We start from the raw sequence: 19,708 nt of genomic DNA on the forward strand, positions 1-19,708 counted from the left end.
AATGACTTTCTTAAAAAAGCAAACAAACAAAAACCAAACAGGTGAAATCATCAACTCAAAATTATTCTGGGGAGGAGAAAAGTTCTCGCAAAGTTTCCTGATTGTTTAACACAGCAGTCAGCACCACGGCAATACAAAGATGCACAAAGTCAAATCGCTAATACAGCAAGCACGCCCTTTTAGGAGATTTATTTCCCCTTTCAGTATCTCTCCAGCACAGCCACGGTTACTCCCGGTGGCGCTTCCCCTTATCGCCGGGGGCGGCGGGGCCAAGCTGTGGCCGGGCAGCATAGAGGGGATGGGTTCGCCCAGCACCGCGGCCGGGCCGGGACGCAGCCGCGTTCCTCCCAGTCGGGCAGCGGGAGGCCGCTTCCCCCGGCGGCGCACGGCACTTCCCGGAGCTCGCACACCGCGGGGAAACTCTTCCTCCGGCCCGGCCCCCGCTGACGTAACGGTGCCTCTGCCGTCGCGGCCCGGCGGGCGGAGGCGGCGCGGCCCGGGGTTCGGCGCTGTCAAGCGGCGGCGGGCTCCGCAGCCGCTGTTCGTCGCGGGGCCGGGGCGCGGCCGGAGGGCTCCGAGGGGCGACTCTGTAGTGGGGAGGAGCTAGCGATCTGGGCTCAGGGGAGAACGTCCCTCGCCCGGGTGCTAGCGCCACGGGGCGACCTGGGGAATGCAGGAGTAGAACCTGAGGGGCTATTTAAAGCCCGGGAGGAAGGCGATCGGGGATGTTTTTTTCCACGCCACTCTTATCCCGGGAGGAGGGTGGAGGAGGGAATAACAACAGCGATAATAAGAGTAATAAGGAATAAGAAATAAAATACGACGCGAATCGGTGAAACGCGGCCGGGAGGGCCGGAGAGCGGTGAGGAAGGCGGCTGGGACGCAGCTCCCGCCGCCGAAGTTTCCGCACGCCCTCCTGCTCCCGCTGCCCGCGCTCCCCGCACACGCACGCACACACACTCGCTCGCACACTGACGTCTTTTGCGCATTTCCTGCACGAGCGGCGGAGCGGCGGCGGGAGGCGGGCTGGGCTGCGCGCAGCGAGCGAGGGAGGAGAGCAGGAGGCAGGCAGGGAGGCGGCCGGGCGGGAGGGAGGGACGCGGGCGGGGGGCGGCCGGCGGGAGGGAGGCGGCGGCTCTGCCCATCGCCAGGGCGGCGGCCGCCCAGCCGGAGCCCGCCGAGAGCCGCGCGGCCCGCTCGGCTCCGCTGCCGTCGCCCCCCCGCCCCATGCGCGGGGGTCGCCGCGCCGGCTCCTCGGCCTCGGCGGCGGAGGAGGAGGAGGAGGAGGCGCGGGACGGGCGGCGGCCGCCGCTGCCTCTGCTGGAAGGTGCCCGGGCGGCCGCTGGGCGAGCGGGGAGCGCGCAGTAGTAGGGCTGGTGGGGCGGCCGGTGCCTCCGCCTCGCGTGTGCGGGTATTGTTGTGCTGCCGGCGGGCAGGGCTGGCGGCTGCGGGAGCCTCGGGTCGCGGCGCTGCCCCCTTCGAGGAGCCCCGGCCGGGATTATGGTGTAGGTGCGGGGAGGAGGCTTTCGCTCGGGGTCCGCGCCGCCCGGATCGGGATCGCCTTCGGGGGTTCCTGCAGCCTCCCCCTCCCCTGCGGCCCCCCTCCCTTGTTTTCCGTTAGAAGCACGGGCGAGAAAATAAATGCATTCACTGGGTGTCGCAAGAGCGAAGGCGAAATAATCCAAGGTAACGGCGGCGGCGACGCGAGGGGACCCGCACGGCGTCCCGCTCCCCCTCTCCCAGACCTGCCCCTATTTATTGGCGAGCCCTCCTCCCTCTGCTCTGTGCGAGCGCGTCGTGCCAGTGCCTGATCCCGGGAAAGTGCTGCCGTCCGTCCAGCCATGGTGGTTTTCAATGGCTTGCTGAAGATCAAGATCTGCGAGGCGGTGAATCTGAAGCCCACGGCGTGGTCCTTGAGGCATGCGGTGGGCCCCAGGCCGCAGACCTTCCTGCTGGACCCTTACATAGCCCTCAATGTGGACGACTCCAGGATTGGGCAGACCTCCACTAAGCAAAAGACCAACAGTCCCGCGTGGAACGATGAATTTGTCACTGACGTTTGCAACGGCAGGAAGATAGAGATGGCTGTTTTCCACGATGCCCCCATCGGGTACGACGATTTTGTAGCTAACTGCACTATACAGTTCGAGGACCTGCTGCAGAACGGGAGCCGCCACTTCGAGGACTGGGTGAGTGCCCACGCTGCCCATGCAGAGATGCATGTATTGGTGGCATTGCTCTGGGTGCAATATCTGTATTGCAGAGCTAGGTTGCAAGGGCATGCCGTGGCTCAGGAGGCTTTTCGTTATTTCCGCACCTTGTTATACCCAGGTAGTTGTGATTACTGTCTATCTAATGCATGTGATCTGTAGGTATGGGAAGAAAGAAAAATACGGCGTCTCTAAGAGTTGTATAATTATCACTTCTGAAATTATGTTACATAAAGACAGGTCCAGTTATCTTGCTGTTCAAAGCCCTCAAGCAATCCATCCATACAGTATGACAAAACCCAGAGCCAGCATTTAGACCGTGTTCGGTGTGAAGTGACAAAGCCGTGACGAGGTCATGACAAGCCTTAAAAACCCAGGTCTGACCTCTGATACCAGACACTTCAGGGCCATCGTGTCACTTGAAAGCTCACTGCATCAGTGCTGATGCTCCTCCTTCCCCTAGATGGTCTGGACCCTTATGCGTAGACCTAATGCAGTGCTTCTTCAAATGCCTGAAATTGATAAAAGGATTCTGGTGGATTTTGGCCCAAAGCAGGCAGATGCTGCCCGTATACACAATGTGCTGAACAGCTTCTACTGCATCTCAAAGACCCAGAGGCGAACGTGCCTCAGTGGGAGTACAAAAAAGCCACAAAATCCTTGGTCGGACTGCCTCAGGTACTGTGATTTAGTGCTGAAAATAAAACAAGAAGAAGCACAGGAAACAGGAATATACACATTTCTGCTGCTAAATGGTTAAATGGTGTATTCTTTAGATAAGATGTATAAAACAATAGTAACTGCCTTCTAATTTTAAATGTGCCCTGCCTGGCCATCCATCTGAAGTGTGTACACTCATCTTTGCATGTTTATTTGTTATGGCTAGAGTGATGTTTTGTTGGCAAGTGAAGAACCCGGGGCAAAGTGAAAATAGCAAGAGTTAACAGCTCTGAGCTTCACATATCCTTTGAAGCTCCTTTACTTGATGCAGTGGTATAAAGAGACATCAGAACAATGGGGAAGCTCTTTATGCTGATTAAGACCTAAATAACTTCACTGTTACAACTTCTACGTTTACAACTTCAAAATATTGTCCACTTCTTCTACGTGTTACATTGTGATAATTAAGATCTAGCTTATTGTGGTGCTGTATAAAAGCTACACATTAGTAAGCTTGGATCATAAAACTCAGTGATAGGCAGAGAAAAAAAAAGCCAAATCAGGAAAAGACAAATGCAGCAGTATTGCAGATGTCTTTTACCTGGATTGAATGATAATCGTGTTGTGGTTCTGAAATCAGAGGGTATTTTATCGTTGAGACCAATGGAATGAGGATGTCATCATGGATTTTTAGTGAAGGAATAATAATATGTTTTCCTTCTGTGCGTGGTACATGTTCTGAGTGTGTTGCCAAATCTAGAAGGACCTTGCAGGTTACTGATGCCAGGTTTAAATTTTGTTGGGCTGGCATGTGAGGGTACATCCTGGCTCTAATTTCTGATGTGAGTTCAAACATCCAAACCCGTACCCTGGGTGAATAGTGGAATTTAACTATATAAGACCATTATAAGCGTGTTCTGGGGGGAACTAAATAACTGAATCAGATAAATGCTGTATTTTAATGCACCAGGATTCATTGCTGTCCAGCATCCACTGGGTGGGAGGAGACAAGAGAGGGATTTCTGTTGTGTGTTGCGTACAGAGGTTGAGTATGTGGCACTGGATCGTAATTGGTTAGCTCAGTATTATATGGTATCTAAAGCATCGTTTACTTCTTTTTTGTTTTATTTTTGTGCTGTAAGTCATCATTGTGCTTGTGCAGTGCATATAATACGCAGAGAACACCACCCCCTCTGAAACACTGTTGGAACTAGAGTGTGCAGGCATTTGTAGAATTGTATTTTACTTTTCCAAAATCTCCAATTTTACAAAAGGTGTCTTTGTTATTCTAATACTGAGTGTGTTTATTGCACTGTTAATAGTTAAGGAACCCCAGAGAATTGGCTTTTACAAAATCGCACTGTTTGTTCATCTGATTTCACTAACTTAAATAAGACTAGTGGCTATGACATCTCTATAGAGTGTACAGTGATAGACATAGATTTATTGTTGTCTTCACCAGTGTCTGGTGTCTGTATTAAAACTTGCAAAAAATAAGTCTTCTCTGAACTAAGTTAGTTGAATGGCTGTCGCAGGGCATTGAAAATGCACATGGCCTAAATCAATGTAAGACTAAGATCTGATATGCTTCTGTCTGTTTTTTTTTTTTCTTTCTGTTTAGTAATGGGACTAATTCCTTCATTAAGCTCTTGGCATTCAAGGCAGATGTTTTTGTAGCACCCTTCCTCAACTCTGTGGCAAGCAAATTAAAAGCAGCTATCACAGAAGCCCATTCCTCCTTCATGCTTGAAATACCAATATCAAGCTATAAACATTGTTGGAGAATATAAAATATTTTTATGCCATTCTGAGTGTTTCCCTTTAAGGAGTCCTAAAAGTTGGAATGGGTACCATGTACTTGTTGAGTTTATTGAGTCTGTTTGATGCAATTAATTGCATTCCCGCCCCTTTTTACCTTCAGAATGATGCAACAGATCTTGCAGGATTGGACTGTCACTGTTGAAATAGCTCTGAGAAAATGCTCATATTTTGAGAGCAGCTCTTGCCAATATACTAATTGCTTTAATGCACTGAATTTTGCATAACACTGCATGCATTTCTGTAAGGAAATTTCAGTATTTGTTTTATCTGCACTAGGCCCAAGGTTATGACTTATGCTGTTACATATTTCTAGACTTGTCAGAAGTCCAAGATGAAAAAAGGACTTGCACAAAAATAATGTTTTAGCTCTTTTTTTTTTTTTCCCTGAAAAGAAATAATTTCTCTGTTTTGCCCCCTTGCCTACCTTGTTTTCTTTTTCTTTTCTCTTTTCATTTATTTATTTGTTTATTTATTTTGCCATTGTTTTCATGTGCTTGTGTGTTTTGTGAAAGATGAGTTTTTTAGGAAAATACTGGGTATTTTTCTCAGTGTTAAACCTGTGCTATATCCTGGTGCCATGGTTACAGTGGAAACACTAATGATAAACAAGCAGAAAGCTTGAAATCATGAGAGCGTCTATTGTATTGGAATGGGTAAGATAAATGTGCAAAATTCTAGTTCCTTTTTTCTGCAGAGTATTCAGTGGTTGCATGAATGATTTTTATATTTTCTGTCTATTTATGATATTTATATTTTCTGAACATACATATGCAGAAAAAATGAGTTGTGGCCTAACATGCTAGTTCATATTTTACTAGATGGAAGCTTCTAAACAAAATACGTACATTTCCTTTAAAGGAAGGTCAACAAGAAAATATTTAGTTTGGTTAGTGATAATGAAGGAGATGGCTGCTTTTCCAGTGGTGCATCAATACAGACATAGCATAATCAAAATATCAGTGTTGCAGGTTTTTTTAAGCACTGGCTACACTGCAGTTTCAAAGCAAGCTTTCAGTTGCAGACTTATTCCTGTAAGTGAATGAAACGTTATACAGAATGGCACAAAGCATTTTCAAAAGGTTATTGAGGGACTTACGCTTTGATAAATAGAAAATTCAGAACGATAAACAACATGAAAGTTCTTATTGAAAAACTAAAAACTGTATTTTTTGAGTTAGGTGATTTGTGTAATAACAAAGTATTTCTTCATTTATTTTTCTTACATATTGAATATGTAAACACAGCATATGTTTGCAGCGCAGTTGAGTTGATGCTGTGGCTACACTTTTATCTGTAGATTTTAAATCAGAAAGGAAGATTCCCTTAACATCCAGCCCTGTGATTATACTTTTGTGAATTAGAATGATCAGTATTTATGGGTTTGGATGACCGGTAGTATGGCTTCTGAGTTCATGTCCACTTTTCAGAGTTGGCAATAGATGAAATCAGCGTAGCTGGACCAATGCCAAAGACTCCATCTAAGGGTCTTAGCCATTAGCTTGACTGTACATGAGAAACCCTATTGAGTTGTCCTAAGAAATCCTTTTGCAGGCTGAGTAGCAGAACTTAATCAGTCAGAACGTCACAACATTTAGCAAGAAAAGCCTGTATTTCCACTCAGAATATTTCACAGCTGTATTTAGGTTAATTAATCAAGTTCAATTTTCTGCTGTTTTAAATAATCCCTAACACTGTCAGTGAAAAATTAAAACACAGATTTCAGTGAGCTTCTCCTCGCTAGCCTTAAATATCTTCTATTCTTCCTTTATTTCTTCTTCATTGTTGCTTTGTTAAGATCTTTTGGAATATACTTTTAAAAGCATTCTTTCATATTATTAATATTTCAATATTATTAATGTGAAGTTAGTCATGCAGCTGTGCCACCATTGCATAAAGCAAGATTCTTATGAATTAATGCAATATTTCAGCAGCAATTTGATGGTGAGTTATGGGAGATGGAAGGGGAAAAATGGACACTGTTTTATGTACTCATTTTGCTACTGAGTTACATGGTTTTCTACCATGCTTATTGCATACTACTGATGCAGTCTTCCAACTGGAAAGACTATGTCTTGGGTCTCCATGCTGCGGTCTGTAAAGTTAGGGCAATGCCACTCTGAACGTCATAATGCTTACCTCTCATAAGGTGTGACTGATGTAATGAGCAGATGCAAGCAGACTACAGACATGGTCTGGCTTTGACATGGCTAACAATAAGAAGAACAAGTATTTCAATGCAGTAGAAAATCTAGCAGCGCTTCAGAGAAAGGGCAATAAGGAATTGAGAAGGGAATAGCAGAGGAAGAATTAAAACACATCTGAGTCCTCAATCCTGTGTGCTGTCCGTTTACTTGGGAAGTAAAGCCATCTCCTTCCTGCTTCTCATCCAAACTAACTGGGAAAACTGCTCAGGGACTTATCAGGGCATGGGTTTCTTGGGGCAGAGAGTAGTATGTTCATTTATTTAGTAGCCTTCTGCCTTTTCTGTTGCTGAAATGACACCTCATTCAGGCAGTAGGTGATCTCATATAGCTGGTGAGCAGAGAGTGGGGTCACAATCATCTTATCATGGGTCACTGAATGGGTAACTGTTGAAGGTTGTCATTGGGCTAGCAGCATGTGATTGCAATGTATTTTCATTTTTATTTTCATTGACCAGCTGAACAGGTGGTGCTGAAAGGCCTTGCATGTTGTTTGTGAAAGCTTTACATTTCATCTAAGCTATGGTTCACAAGCTGCTGAAAAGCATTATTATCAGAAGAATATTTGTTGAAATGGAAGGGAAACTACTGTCCTGTTGGATAGGTTTCTGCATTACAAGGCTGGCAGTGGACAAGGTCTGTGAGGCTGTGGTGTGAGCAGTGGCCAGCAGGGCTTCACATGGACTTCAAGCAATGCGGAGGGTGGGCAGTTGTGAAGGGCAGAGGGAGAACGTTGGAGAGTGCTTCGTACAAGTGCTTTGCCTTCTCCCCCATCCTGTCTCCATCTGAGCCTCCTCTTTTCTCTCACTGCTGTGGATGTGGTACAGTCATCATGCAGCTCACCCACTCCCTCATATCAATCCCCTTCTGCAGCTGCACAAGCCTACTCCTACTCCTTGCTAGAAATGTTCTCTCCCATCAGCTCCTGCTCACCTGCAGTGCTTCCCAGCCTTCTGAGGAGTCATGGAGGGCGAAAAACTGCCTCTGCAGCCACTGCTGTGGGGAGAGGAAAAGGGCAATGTGTGGAAAGAAAGAGATGTGGCATGGAGAGAAACCTGGAGAAGGATTATCAGTAGTGGCTGCTGCTCCAAGTACTCCAGCTGCCTCTTCAGCAGCAGCAGAAAGCTGTGTGTATAGGAGACAATGCTGAGCAGGCATAGGTAAATTGACTAGTTAGTGGATGGTCTTCCAGTGCTCCCTGACCTATTGGTCATTGTTTGTTTGTTTGTTGTTTATGGATTATTAGTATTTTTATTTTTATTTTTGCCTGCTTTGCTCAGGCTGCCAGTTTTAAAGTCCCAGAGAGTGTAGTCGAACGTGGTTTTCACTTAGCACTAAATCATCGTATTCGTAGGTCAAGATTTGACCCTATGACTGACTGAAGTTCCTCTTACTGCTTCTAAGAACAATGCTGGTACTGACTAGGACAACACTTCTACTGAGCTCTGTAGAAACTGTAGGATAATGTTGCCGGTAACATAGTTCAATTTATAGGTATTACTAGTTCTAAGCTGGACTTCTAGAAATGACCAAATCTGATGACAACTGTTCCTATGTTTTCCTTTTGAGCCAGTGTTTAGACAGTGCACATCACTGTAGCCCAAGCATTTCCATAGGCACTGTGCAGAACTTCATGGCTTGTGAGTAACCCACCAAGTTCAGTGGATTCACTGGGCTCACTGAATTTTATTCAGACTGTTTAAATTCTTTCCTGAACTTAGGCCTGTGTTCCAAAGGAAACTGAGAATAAATACCATTTAACAACATCCTTTACTTTCATTTTACCCTTACTGACTTATTCTTCTTCTGAAAATCTTATGTATGCAAGCCTGGTTTCTGCTTTCTTCAGCCATCAAAACTAAATCTCTGCCCTCCCCATCCAGAATTCTTTAAATACTGCTGAAGTGAGGATTTAAGTTGGAACTGTAGGACTTGGCCTCTAAGTGCAATTAGTTTCCACTCCCTGAACTAAACTTAAAACAAATTGGGATTGGGGTTTCAGATTTTGAAGGGATGTATGTGAATACTTTGTATAAAAAAATGTAGGTGAAAATATTTCTGATTGGAATTGAATGGTTGAATTCATTTCTGCTTTATCCAGTACTGTTTTAATCCCCTTTCCCTCACTCCATTTACTAGACTGTAAGGCAGAAAAAAGATCTATTCCATCCAGTTCATGCTGAGAGGTTTTGGAAATGATACGGTATGCCAGTAATGGGAAATCTGTGGTCAGAGAGGAGAGACTTTCCCTCCATACACATGGAAAGGTGGGGCTGGAACTATCTGGATGTGGAATAAGATCAGAAGTGTAAAGACAGCTTGGAAAACAGCCATTTTGAGGGGGAAGCAAACTAACCCTTTTGTCTCTTGCAAGGAACTAGACTTAGTAAAATCATAAGAAGAGAGGTGTTTCTCTTGTCCTTTTAAGTCATGCAAATTGTAGCAGTTAGCAGGAGTTTCTGCCATCTGGGGGCAAAGCAGTCATTACAGAAGGCTGACAAAAGTTTCAACCTTGTGTTTCTAAGTGACCACTTTCCTATTTGGCAGACAGAAGATTTTAGAATTGGCATATTTGGCAATATTAGCATGAAACTGCAACTGTAAAACTAAAACTGCAAAACATAATTTTGGAGATTGAGTAAGTTTAATGATAGTTATGTACTTTATACCATATTGTACAAGACAAAAGGCGAATGAGTAGAATTTAAGAGCATCTACAGAATTGCTGTCCATTCTTATCATTAGTCACAGTATCTTGAATTGCTACTTAAGTTGATTTCAGTGTCCTCTCGCTTATATGAATTCATCTCTATGAATTAAAAAATCTTAAATTTTCATTGCTGTGACTTAATAAAAGTTACAGAAGCCAAAATCTCATGTCTGAACAGCACAGCAGAAAGATCTAGTGATGTTGTCATGTTCATGTTAAATCTAATAGGAGTTCTAACATTAGTTTTATTGGAAACAGTGTTAGAGAGATGCTACATGGTTCTAATAGGATTTCCCCCACTCCCCCACGTAATTCTGTAGGGCTTAAATTGTTGAAAAACAGAAGTAAAAAATAAATAAATAAAGACTTTTGTTTTTTGAATATAAATAAAAGGCAGAGGTTGATTCCATCAGAGTTTAGCAGGCAGCCCTTTTTGCTTTGTATCAACTAACTTGAGTTGATTTAATTGTTACAGACAACAGAATCATTTTGGTGGTTTCTGATATTCTGCTGGGCAATTTCATTGCACGTGGGAGCAAAACAGCATCAATAATGGCCAGGTGTTACCGAATAAATTTCATATCTGCCTTGTTTGAACAGCTCACATGGTATCTCTTTGTCTTTAATCTTCGTTTAGGGTAGGCAAACTTAAATTAGGTTTCAAACTGAGTAAGTATCCTTCAGCTCTTCACAGTATCAATATGTGTCAGGCAATTTATTATGGGGAACCAGGGTTTCATAGCACATTTTAGAACTGTCTTAGTTTCATTTGGGACAGAGTTGTTTTCAGAGTATCTGATATGATGAATTCTGTCCTAGCAGAAACTAAGGCAAGAACTTGTCATTTTTTTCAGGACATTGACCTTTTTAACCTGATTAAAAGTGTATGGCTTTGCCAGATACTAAAAATTTCAAGTATGTTTAGACAAGTAGTAAAGTGGCAGCAATGAAGCAGATATGGTAGTGTTATGATTCTGAAGAGAAGACAGTGTGTATTCTAAGAGAGTGTGAAGGAAATGGTTGTAATGACATTGCTTTGTTTTGTGGAACATAAGCCAGAATGATAGCAGTGTTTTCTCCTTCCTTGTTTTCTTTCAGTTTCCTTTTTATCATCTGTTCTGACTTTGTGCTGCCAGTTCTCCACCGTCCTTTATCTGTTCTGGTTTCAAAACGGTCAATAAACGATACTGACCTTCACAAGATTGCCTAAGATTTTGTTGTTGGCAATGCTAGTAGGCTACATGAATGAAATATCCTACAGACAGCTATTGCAAATATAGTTCTCTTGCTGGGACCGTATTTACTCATTATATAAAACTTTGTGGCATTTGTCAGCTTCTCTTTATTTTGAAGTTAGGTTGATCCATGTTCTGTGAAAACAATGAAAAAGAATGTGTTAGAAAAGGAAAGCTAGAAATCACACATGCTGCATTCACTTTGTTTTCTTTCTTATGTGATTCAAGTTGGATTTATTGAGGAATCTTTTTTTTCTGCCTGAGTTTTTTTGCCTTTTCCTTCCCCGTTACCCTGTATTGCCATTACACCTTTGGACATTGGACCTCATACCTTGCTTGTTTTCTCCTCAATTGATTGTTATCACCACATCCTTAAGGCCTGTGTCCTACCTTTTATTTCAGGTTTTTTGTTTTGTTTTGTTTTGTTTTGTAAATGCTTCCAAAGATATCCCTTATTGCTTTTATTCCCATTGCTCCATCACTCCCTCTTGTCACTCTGTAAGCTCATGTCAGTAGGACTTAGAAGCATCTTTGGTACCCAGAGCTCTGTGGCCTTTGCCCAGCTGTTCAGCTCTCAAGCTTGTCCCCCTCTCAAGCTTGTCCCCTCTGAGCTTCTCGGCAAGCAGCAGGGAAGTGACTGAACAGACCAGTGGCTGGCTGAGCAGTTATCTTCAATCAGAAGTGATGCACTGAATTTCCAGTTAGTTATACTTCTGAAGTGGTTTAAGAAAGAAATGTAATGTGGTAGCTTTGAGCTCCAAGCAAAATTCTTGGGTTTTAGCTGTGGGTGGGGCATGGAAGGAAGGTGATCCCTCACTGAAAACTGAGCTTTCCTAAGTGATGGAAACAGTGTTGCAATTGCAATTTTAGTAGGTACTGACTACTGGAATTAGCAGTGACTTTTTCTCACAGAAAATCCCCCGTACTGTTTGGTGGTTTGGTTTGTTTTATTGTTGTATTTTTTGGTTTTTTTTTTTCTTTTTTTTCTTTTTTTTTTTTTTTGGTGTTTTTTTGGGGGGGGGGTTGGCTGTTATTTTTTTTTAATATAAAGGAGAATTATGATTTTTTTGTCTTCAAAAATTTGCAGACCATGCTCAAGTGAAGAGAAGGCAGGCTGAGGAAGCCAAAAGAAACAGTGAGAAAATGCGCACAAGTATTAAAAGTTGCCGTAGCCTTATTAACTGACTTTGACTTGGTGTTCCTAACTCAGAATCTCAAGGGGAGAGGCAACAGTGGCAATTTTACCCCACGTACATGAAGATCTGCATGATGTGGTGTTTCCTCCTTCTGGAGCTGACAACTGACAACCCTTAAGATCTAGCTTACAGTTCCCAAATTTCTAGGCACTACTGAGTGTCCCATATTACTTTATGTGTGTTGGGATCACACACTTTTAGGGAATTAAAGGGAATTTTTCTCTATAATTCCATGAAAGCTGTAATTATTACATTTAATTAACTGTATTATTACATACAATATACAATTGTATGTATATATATGCATACAATTAACTGTATTATTACATTTGAGCTTTTTTTCTTTATCAGTAGTGGGTTAGAGCACTGCCTGTGCAATAATCAAATACAGATGCAATGTATAGGGTTAATGATAAGTATTAATGCCACTTGGCTGAGATAAGATGTATGAAGTTTTGCTTCTCTCCTTCACTCTTTGTGTCTGCAAATTCTGAGAGGCATGTCAAGCCTGAGAGGAATGAAAGAAGGAAGACTTTTATTAACATCCCACAAATGTTTCGTAGAAATCGTAACACTTCTCACCTAAAAAAGCAAAACTTTATCTTTTGGCTTTTTCTGATGACCTTATGCAGTACTTTAATGTATCTACATTCAAGTTCATTACATTGAAAAGAGTATTGGTTTAGTGGTCACATTTAGGAGGTGCTTTACATAAGCATTTTTTAAAAGGTAATGTAAAAGCTTTTAAAATACAAATTCAGCTAGACTGATTTTTAACTATTCCCTGCTGAATTAGCAGCCCAGACACCATGACCTACACAAGTTCCTGTAGCCTTTAGATGCTCCTTCCTTGCCCACTCTCACCATTTCTTTTGTCTGCTTTGTCCACTTGTGACAAGACCCTTTGATTGGGGGGAATCATTTAGTAGGACTGCGGGATCCTGGTTCTTTTTTGAAAGTCATTCACTTTCCAAACAAAACTGTTAGCGAGTCACTGTGCAAATGCTTTGTGAACTGTTTGTGAGCACACTCTTCAGAATGGTCAGGTTCCCTCCATGAGATTTCCTATCTGTTCGGTCAGCTGGTACATGTCTTTTTGTGTTCTTCCAATGGATAATGTTTGGGGAGTTGTTTCTGACTGGGTCTTCATTAGTAAATCAATAGTGAATAACTGGATATTTGAACAAAGAAAATTAAACTGATCTCTAGCTTCCTTTGAATGTACGGTGGACATCAGACTGACCTTTTCTCGCTTACTCCAACTATTACATCTTATTTAAAAAGTGCGTGCTCTCCAGCCAAGCACTGTTTTTGCTCTATCAGTGCTACTAATAGTGCAAAGCTCTAGAGATCCTTAATGTATTCTAAAGTTTATATCTTTTTAATATCAGATTTAAGATCAGATATGAGATGTGAGAATGTCACTTTAGATTTTTATGCTGCTCCTGGGAGACTGAGATAAGAAAATATACATCTCTTATTGACATTGAATGCAGGTATGGTGAGAAACAGGTGCAGTTTTGGCGAAAGCTCTCAGCCTTGCAGCCACCTCCCGCTGTAACAGTATAGGCTTGCTCTGTTTGGGACTTGGGGGTAGTCGTGGCTATCATCAGTAAGACAAACTGCAGGCCCAGTATTTTGTAGTACTGCCAATGAGTCTGCAGCTCTTCCAGGACTGTGAATCAGTCCTGTGTCCTGTTTGCAGACTAGCAAGTAAATTTTGTGCCCCAGCACCAGTGTGCAGTCTGCAGAACCCCTTTATGCACAGTTAAGTCAACTTTATGATGCAAATAATATGATGTCCCAGAGACATTTATGCACCCATGAAAATTTACTCAATGACAGGGATATCCCCAGTAAAAGAGGAATGAAGCATGGAAGCCTTCTCCAAGTGTGGATGCATACATTTGGTAGGTGACAGTTTTGAGTGTACGAGTTATTGCTTTCTCTTTGATAACATTCACAGTATGTTAGGTGGTGCAGTAACAGAAAATTCATAGCTCCTTCCTGGCAGACCTTACACTGTAAAATCAGGTAACTTATTATCCCACTTTTGGATGATAAACTACAACATAAGATCGATAAAGGTTCTTTACCTGTATATCAAGATAGAGGCAAAGTACAAAAGTCAACAATATGAAGCCATTCAGTAATGGCTGGATTATTATTAATAGCTGGATTATTATTAACTGGATTACAGAAATAGGGAACACATTTGTAGCAGGCTTTATTTTAAAAAAGTTTCAAACTGTTGTAGCATATCACAAAATAAAAATAGCTGCTGTTGATATTATTTGGTTTTACTTAGCATCTATGGGATCAGGTGAGGTTTGTGAGTTCATTTTCAGAGTGCACAAAGTTCACTGTTCCTGGTCCTTATTACTTTATTGTCTGAAGTCTTTGTGGGTGTGAGATAATGTGTAAGAACTTCATCATAAACTTGAGTGCTGTGAACTGGTCAGACAAGTTTTTACCCACTTAAATTGTCCAGCTTGTACTTGTGATATAACCTTATCTCCTCTCTCCTCTGTAATTTTTGACTTTATTTCCACTCACATAATTCTTCAGAGAAATGAGGATGTCAGTAATGAGGAATGCAGAGATGGTCACTCACTCATAATTGGGTATAAATCTTCTTATAGAATGAATAGTCCAGCCATTTGTGTTAATGGTTCTGGAAGAGATCTTTTTCAGCTTTAAATTTAACACATAGTGTTACATAGATCTTATCTGTCTCAGGTAGTAATGAAATTCATTAGCCAAATATGTAAGTCTAGAGAATCTTGAGCATAGTCATCTTCATAGCATTCCTAAGAGGAAGTGTAATGGTTGAAGAAACTATTCTTCCATATCACCCAGAAATATGGCAAAGGCATTTTTATGTTTTTCATATTGGAACTTTGCAGTGGAGGTATTGATATCCTTATTTTTACTGAGAGGAGCTTGGGGCTGAGACCTAGGCTCCTGAAATGCCACCTGAGCCTGATTAATACTTGTTAGAGCTTTCTTTCTGTCTTGCAGCTTCTTCTTCATCTATCCAGCATTCTTCTTATGCTGCTTTTCTTAGCAACTCTGTATGTTGTTCTACTAACTCATAATGTTTTATATTCCAATAGTTGAATTTAGCATGGTAGAAGTCGAGAACAGACAAAATATAGTGTTTGTTGTTTGAAAATTGAGAAAGGAGACTTCTATTTGGATCACTCATTTGAAGAAACTGAATATTTGATTTTCCATTTTTAAGGACTTGCCTTGGACACTAGCAGTAGATGTGATAGGTTTTTTAGACAGACTGAGGAGTGCATTTGCTTTGTGCCCAGGAGCAGCTGTGCAAGGCAGCAGAGCCCAATAGTTCAGTACCTAAGCATGTTTATGAAGCAGGTACAGTGAGGTTAGGGTGGTGTGCCTGCCTGACTTGCTGCTGATCTGTTGTTTACTTGATTTTGAAAAAGCCACTGTATCAGTGGACTGGATATATTAACATGTCTTGGGGTTAACATGCTATGCTTCAGGGTGGATCCTGAGTGGGACAAAGTTGGTGCAGATTTAAGCAACAGAAGTTTTATGAATTTGAGAGAAAGGGAGACAGTGGGAATCAAACGGAGGTGATAGTTTGGTTACTCACAGTTGCTTTGCAAGGTTATTAGTTGGAGCTCAAGTCAGGAAAGAACGCAGCATACCTGCTGTAATCGTTTCTCAGTTGCATTCCATTAGGTCGCTTGATCTCATGTATATATTACTGAGCTTCCTTATCAGTATAAATGTAACAGCTGGACTTGTATGCATAATGAAGGTTTTTACTTGCAGTCTTTTCATTTGAATGGTATTAATCAGATGCTGCAGAAATAAATGTCAAAATGTGAATTGTTAAGGTTCATCATACTAAAAGAATCCAGTGACTGGAGTACCACTTTTGTAGTATAATGTAGTGCTGAAGACATTGGAGTAGAAAGGTGGTGAACTCGTATTTTCGATTGCTTCAAGTTTTTGTCTGTTCCTGAGAATTAACTTTAAACTCACAGCTTATGCATCCCTGGATGGCCATCCAAAATTTGATACTGACTTTGCAATACGCTGGTCAGTGATCTACAACAAGAAATTAGCACTCCTAGTGCTAGTCATCTCTTGGGTTTGCTTTATTTAAAATAAATGTGACTCCTGAAATACAATTAGAACAGTGGCTTCAGGGTAAATTAACAGCCTGATTTCTTACCAAATGCTTATACTAGCGTGGCACCTTTGGCTGCTGAGAAGCTATGATTTTCTTTCACTGTTAGGCAAATATAAGAAAACTTGGTGCCTAAATACAAACAATTCTCTTCAAATTCTCCTGGTGTAGCAGGTTTACTTTCCTGGAACAGAAAAACTGATAGAGCATGAGTTTTGTTAAGAAGGAATATTTTGGGTGAATAGTAGAATTGAATGAATGCTAGATGAATGCATATTTTTTTTTATTAATGTTGTTGGCAGGCCTGCTGGACAGTATGAGAACCTATCACTCATCATCACTTTCATGTGAAGTCAGCATCTGTGTCCTCACTTCTTAAATTAGGAATGTAGTACCTTAAATGCTCATCTCAAGGCTGCCATGTTTCAACAGCAAAAAAAGAGAGCATATGGGATAGAAACCCATCGGTCGTGAAAGCATATCTGCTCAAAAATTCTGTTGCCAGTAAGAGGTGCAGTTGAAGGCCCCAGGTGAGCCCCTCTGTGTCTCAGAAGCCTGCAAGCTCAGATCCCACATTCCAGGTCTTGTGTCTTCAATGCCTCCAACTCAGCGCTATTTTCCTTCAACCCTACTGTCCAAAGAGTTGTGCATTTCCAATAGCACATTCCTCTAATACCTTGCTCTCCCACTGGTACTTGCTGTCACTGTTTTGTTGGCTTCTGTTTGCATTTTCTCACCTGAGAAGTACCTCACTTCTGCTCCTGGCAGAATTTAAAAATCATTCTGATAGCCTGAATTGATCGAAATTCCTGGGAGGCGTTCTGGTTCAGACAAAGTGGATATACCCAAAGAAAATCAGAGGTGTAGTGCCTGATTAAAAACAGAAAGAAAAAAAAATGGCTTTGGCTCAGTAAAACTGTAATTCATGAGGATAGGGAGGGATTAAATAATTTATTCTCATCTGTTTGGGCGCATATATCTGACCCATTCTTGATTTTCTTTACTATGAGAAATATAGAAAACTAGATGCCGTTCTCTACTTCTCTCTTTTTCCCCTGGAGAAAGACTGGTAGCAACTTTAATTACAGTTAACATATTTAATCATTAAAAAGCTTAATTTGAAGACCTACTTTGTTCCACTATGTTTCCCAGTGGCCTGATCCAAATGTGCTTGTACTTCCAGTGTCATAATACATTAAGGCTGTGAGTGCATGTTGTAGGAAGAGGTTACACTGACTGGAAGGGGGCACTGTGGGCAGCCTCCCATTTTAGGGCTGAATGATAACAGTGTGAAAGCAGCTACAGAAGGAAAATATATTATTCAAAGAGAACAAAAGCGAGTTCTGTCAGGTATGTCAAGGCTGAGGCGACTCAGATGAGTTATTACTGGCTCTTATTAGCATTCCTGAAAAAAGCAACGTGATTTTCTTCAGCTGGATGGCCCTCAGAAAGGGGTGAGATTCTTTCCTGCCTTTTGAAATCATCAAAGAATATGAGAGCAATCATTTCCAAAGTTATCTCTATGTCGGAAAGCCTCACTGTTCAGGATAAGCCAGGGTAAACAAAGGACAAATAGGAAGTGACTTTCAGAAAGTATGGATTTGAACCTGCAAGATGCTGAGTGTCTCCAGTGAAGTGCTGAGTTTGCTTGATTTCCAGTAAGCTTATGGTTCTCATTTCTGACAAGATCACATCCTAAGATTACGATGACTCTCTGAAGTAAATCATGTTACTGCTGTCAGCTTTTTGGGGGGGCTGTAATGCTTGCAGTGCACATCATCAGTGTTCTGTATGTATATAGACTTACACAGCGCTTGAGGAAGACAGAAACTGATCTACAGGGACTATATCACTTTCACATTTTAGTTGTTTGTCTGCTGTGCTGCTGAGAGTACTGATAAGAAAATGAGACATCACAGGGTAAAGCAAAATACCAGATGCTTACCTGCAAAAGGAAGAACCCTCTTCAGTTTTACTCCCTTTATTTGGGAACATTTCTACACGCATTTCCATAATCTACAGTCAAATAGTTCCTGATTTGAGTAGTACTTTTCATCAATAGATTTCTAAATGAGTATCACTTTGAATGTATTGAATATGCAATCAAGACCATTTGGTGAAGGAGCTTGCAGTATTGCTTTCAGGTGAATTGCAAAGTCCTTCATGTTTAGCTTTCTTGACTTCAGTGGAACCATTCATGATGCATAGGCATCTCAGATGGCCTGTAAGGAGGTTCAGAACTTGTCCAGGATATTTGAATTAGACTCCTCCTCTCCCATTAGTACGTACTTTACTGTCCATATGAGGTTAACTTGCTACCTGTACTCTGAATGGAGTGATTGTTGGCATTATTTGTACCAAGGTTGGGTACAGTCATACTTTGCTGCTAGTCATGATGAAGGGGACAACTATTGTTTCTTCATTTTTTAGTTTTGAGAAGTTACACAAGGAAATCTGTATGCTCTATAAGCATGAGCTGAGAAAAGTCTGTACACTATTCAGATCAATTCAGTCTTTTCATAACTCATTACTATTATGATGAGCATGCAGTTAACATTTTTATGTATGAGTTTTGCAGTATATGGGAATAAAACTCAGTCTGATTGGTACTGAAGCTCATAGTGACATGACAGAAATGAAGTATGATTCCTTTTATTCTGGCTGAAATATTAAATCTGTGTTAATATTATGTAAAAGTTTTGGTCAACCTTGAGTAAAAGAAATTTTGATTGTATTACATTTTTTCTGTTGTTGTTTTCTGTAGCTTGAATAAAACTAATGCATTAATTGACCCTTCCAATGTATGGATTATAAAATATTTGGAGGCAAAGGGGAGGAAAAATTAGACAGGCTTTTAAAAGAAATAGTGTTTAATTCTGCAAACGCTCCTGCCTCAGGCTTTAGTGCTCAGAGATTCATCAAACAGGTTCTTCTACCTCTATTTCCTCATTCTTCCTGAGGAGAGTCAAGCTGACCATGCTCATTTAATGATGAAGTTTTAGCCTTCCTTGTGCTCCACAGAAACCTCAGTGTCTCCATGCCTGTGGACCTGCAGCACCCAGAAAGTATCCAAATTACAGATCCTGTACTTTGGCTATTTGGCAGAGAGGGGTTGAGTTGTTTTCTTGGGCAGATGTTTATTTTTTTTTCCCCTCTAGGTGTATGGTGATGCCTTCTGGGAGGCCACAGGGAAGCTGCACTGAATTTAGCAAGCAAGAAGGGAAGTTACTTCGGAGGGGAGGAAGTTTCCTCTCGAGTCTGAGGAGCCTTACTTCTTGTCTTGAAATCATCCTTTATGATTTTCATCATAGCAGAAAATAGTAAAAAGGACAAGTCTGGGAAATATGATGTATTCCTTAATGTACATTAATCTGGAGTGAATAATACTGCATGCTTATGTGACATCATCATGTAGGACATCCCAGTGTTGCTCCCTGTAGCTCAAGGGTGATAATACTGAGACGCATGGTGGGGCAAAGGGGCGCAGTTACATTTCTGAGACCCTTT

At 41.7% G+C, this 19,708-nt stretch overlaps 1 protein-coding gene across 1 annotated transcript in view; it reads left to right on the forward strand.

Annotated features, from left to right (window-relative positions):
* Positions 1-1,841: 1,841 nt before the first annotated feature.
* The window catches only part of PRKCE (protein kinase C epsilon), a gene marked incomplete at both ends in the record, with an annotated part of 268,767 nt that continues 250,900 nt past the window's right edge, over positions 1,842-19,708 (forward strand). Inside the window, one exon of the mRNA XM_079550695.1 lies at positions 1,842-2,189. Within this exon, the coding sequence (XP_079406821.1) occupies positions 1,842-2,189 (348 nt within the window). The remainder of the gene's footprint in view (positions 2,190-19,708) is intronic.

Source organism: Tetrao urogallus (genome assembly GCF_951394365.1).
Source record: "Tetrao urogallus genome assembly, chromosome: 2".
Classification (NCBI taxonomy): Eukaryota; Metazoa; Chordata; class Aves; order Galliformes; family Phasianidae; genus Tetrao; species Tetrao urogallus.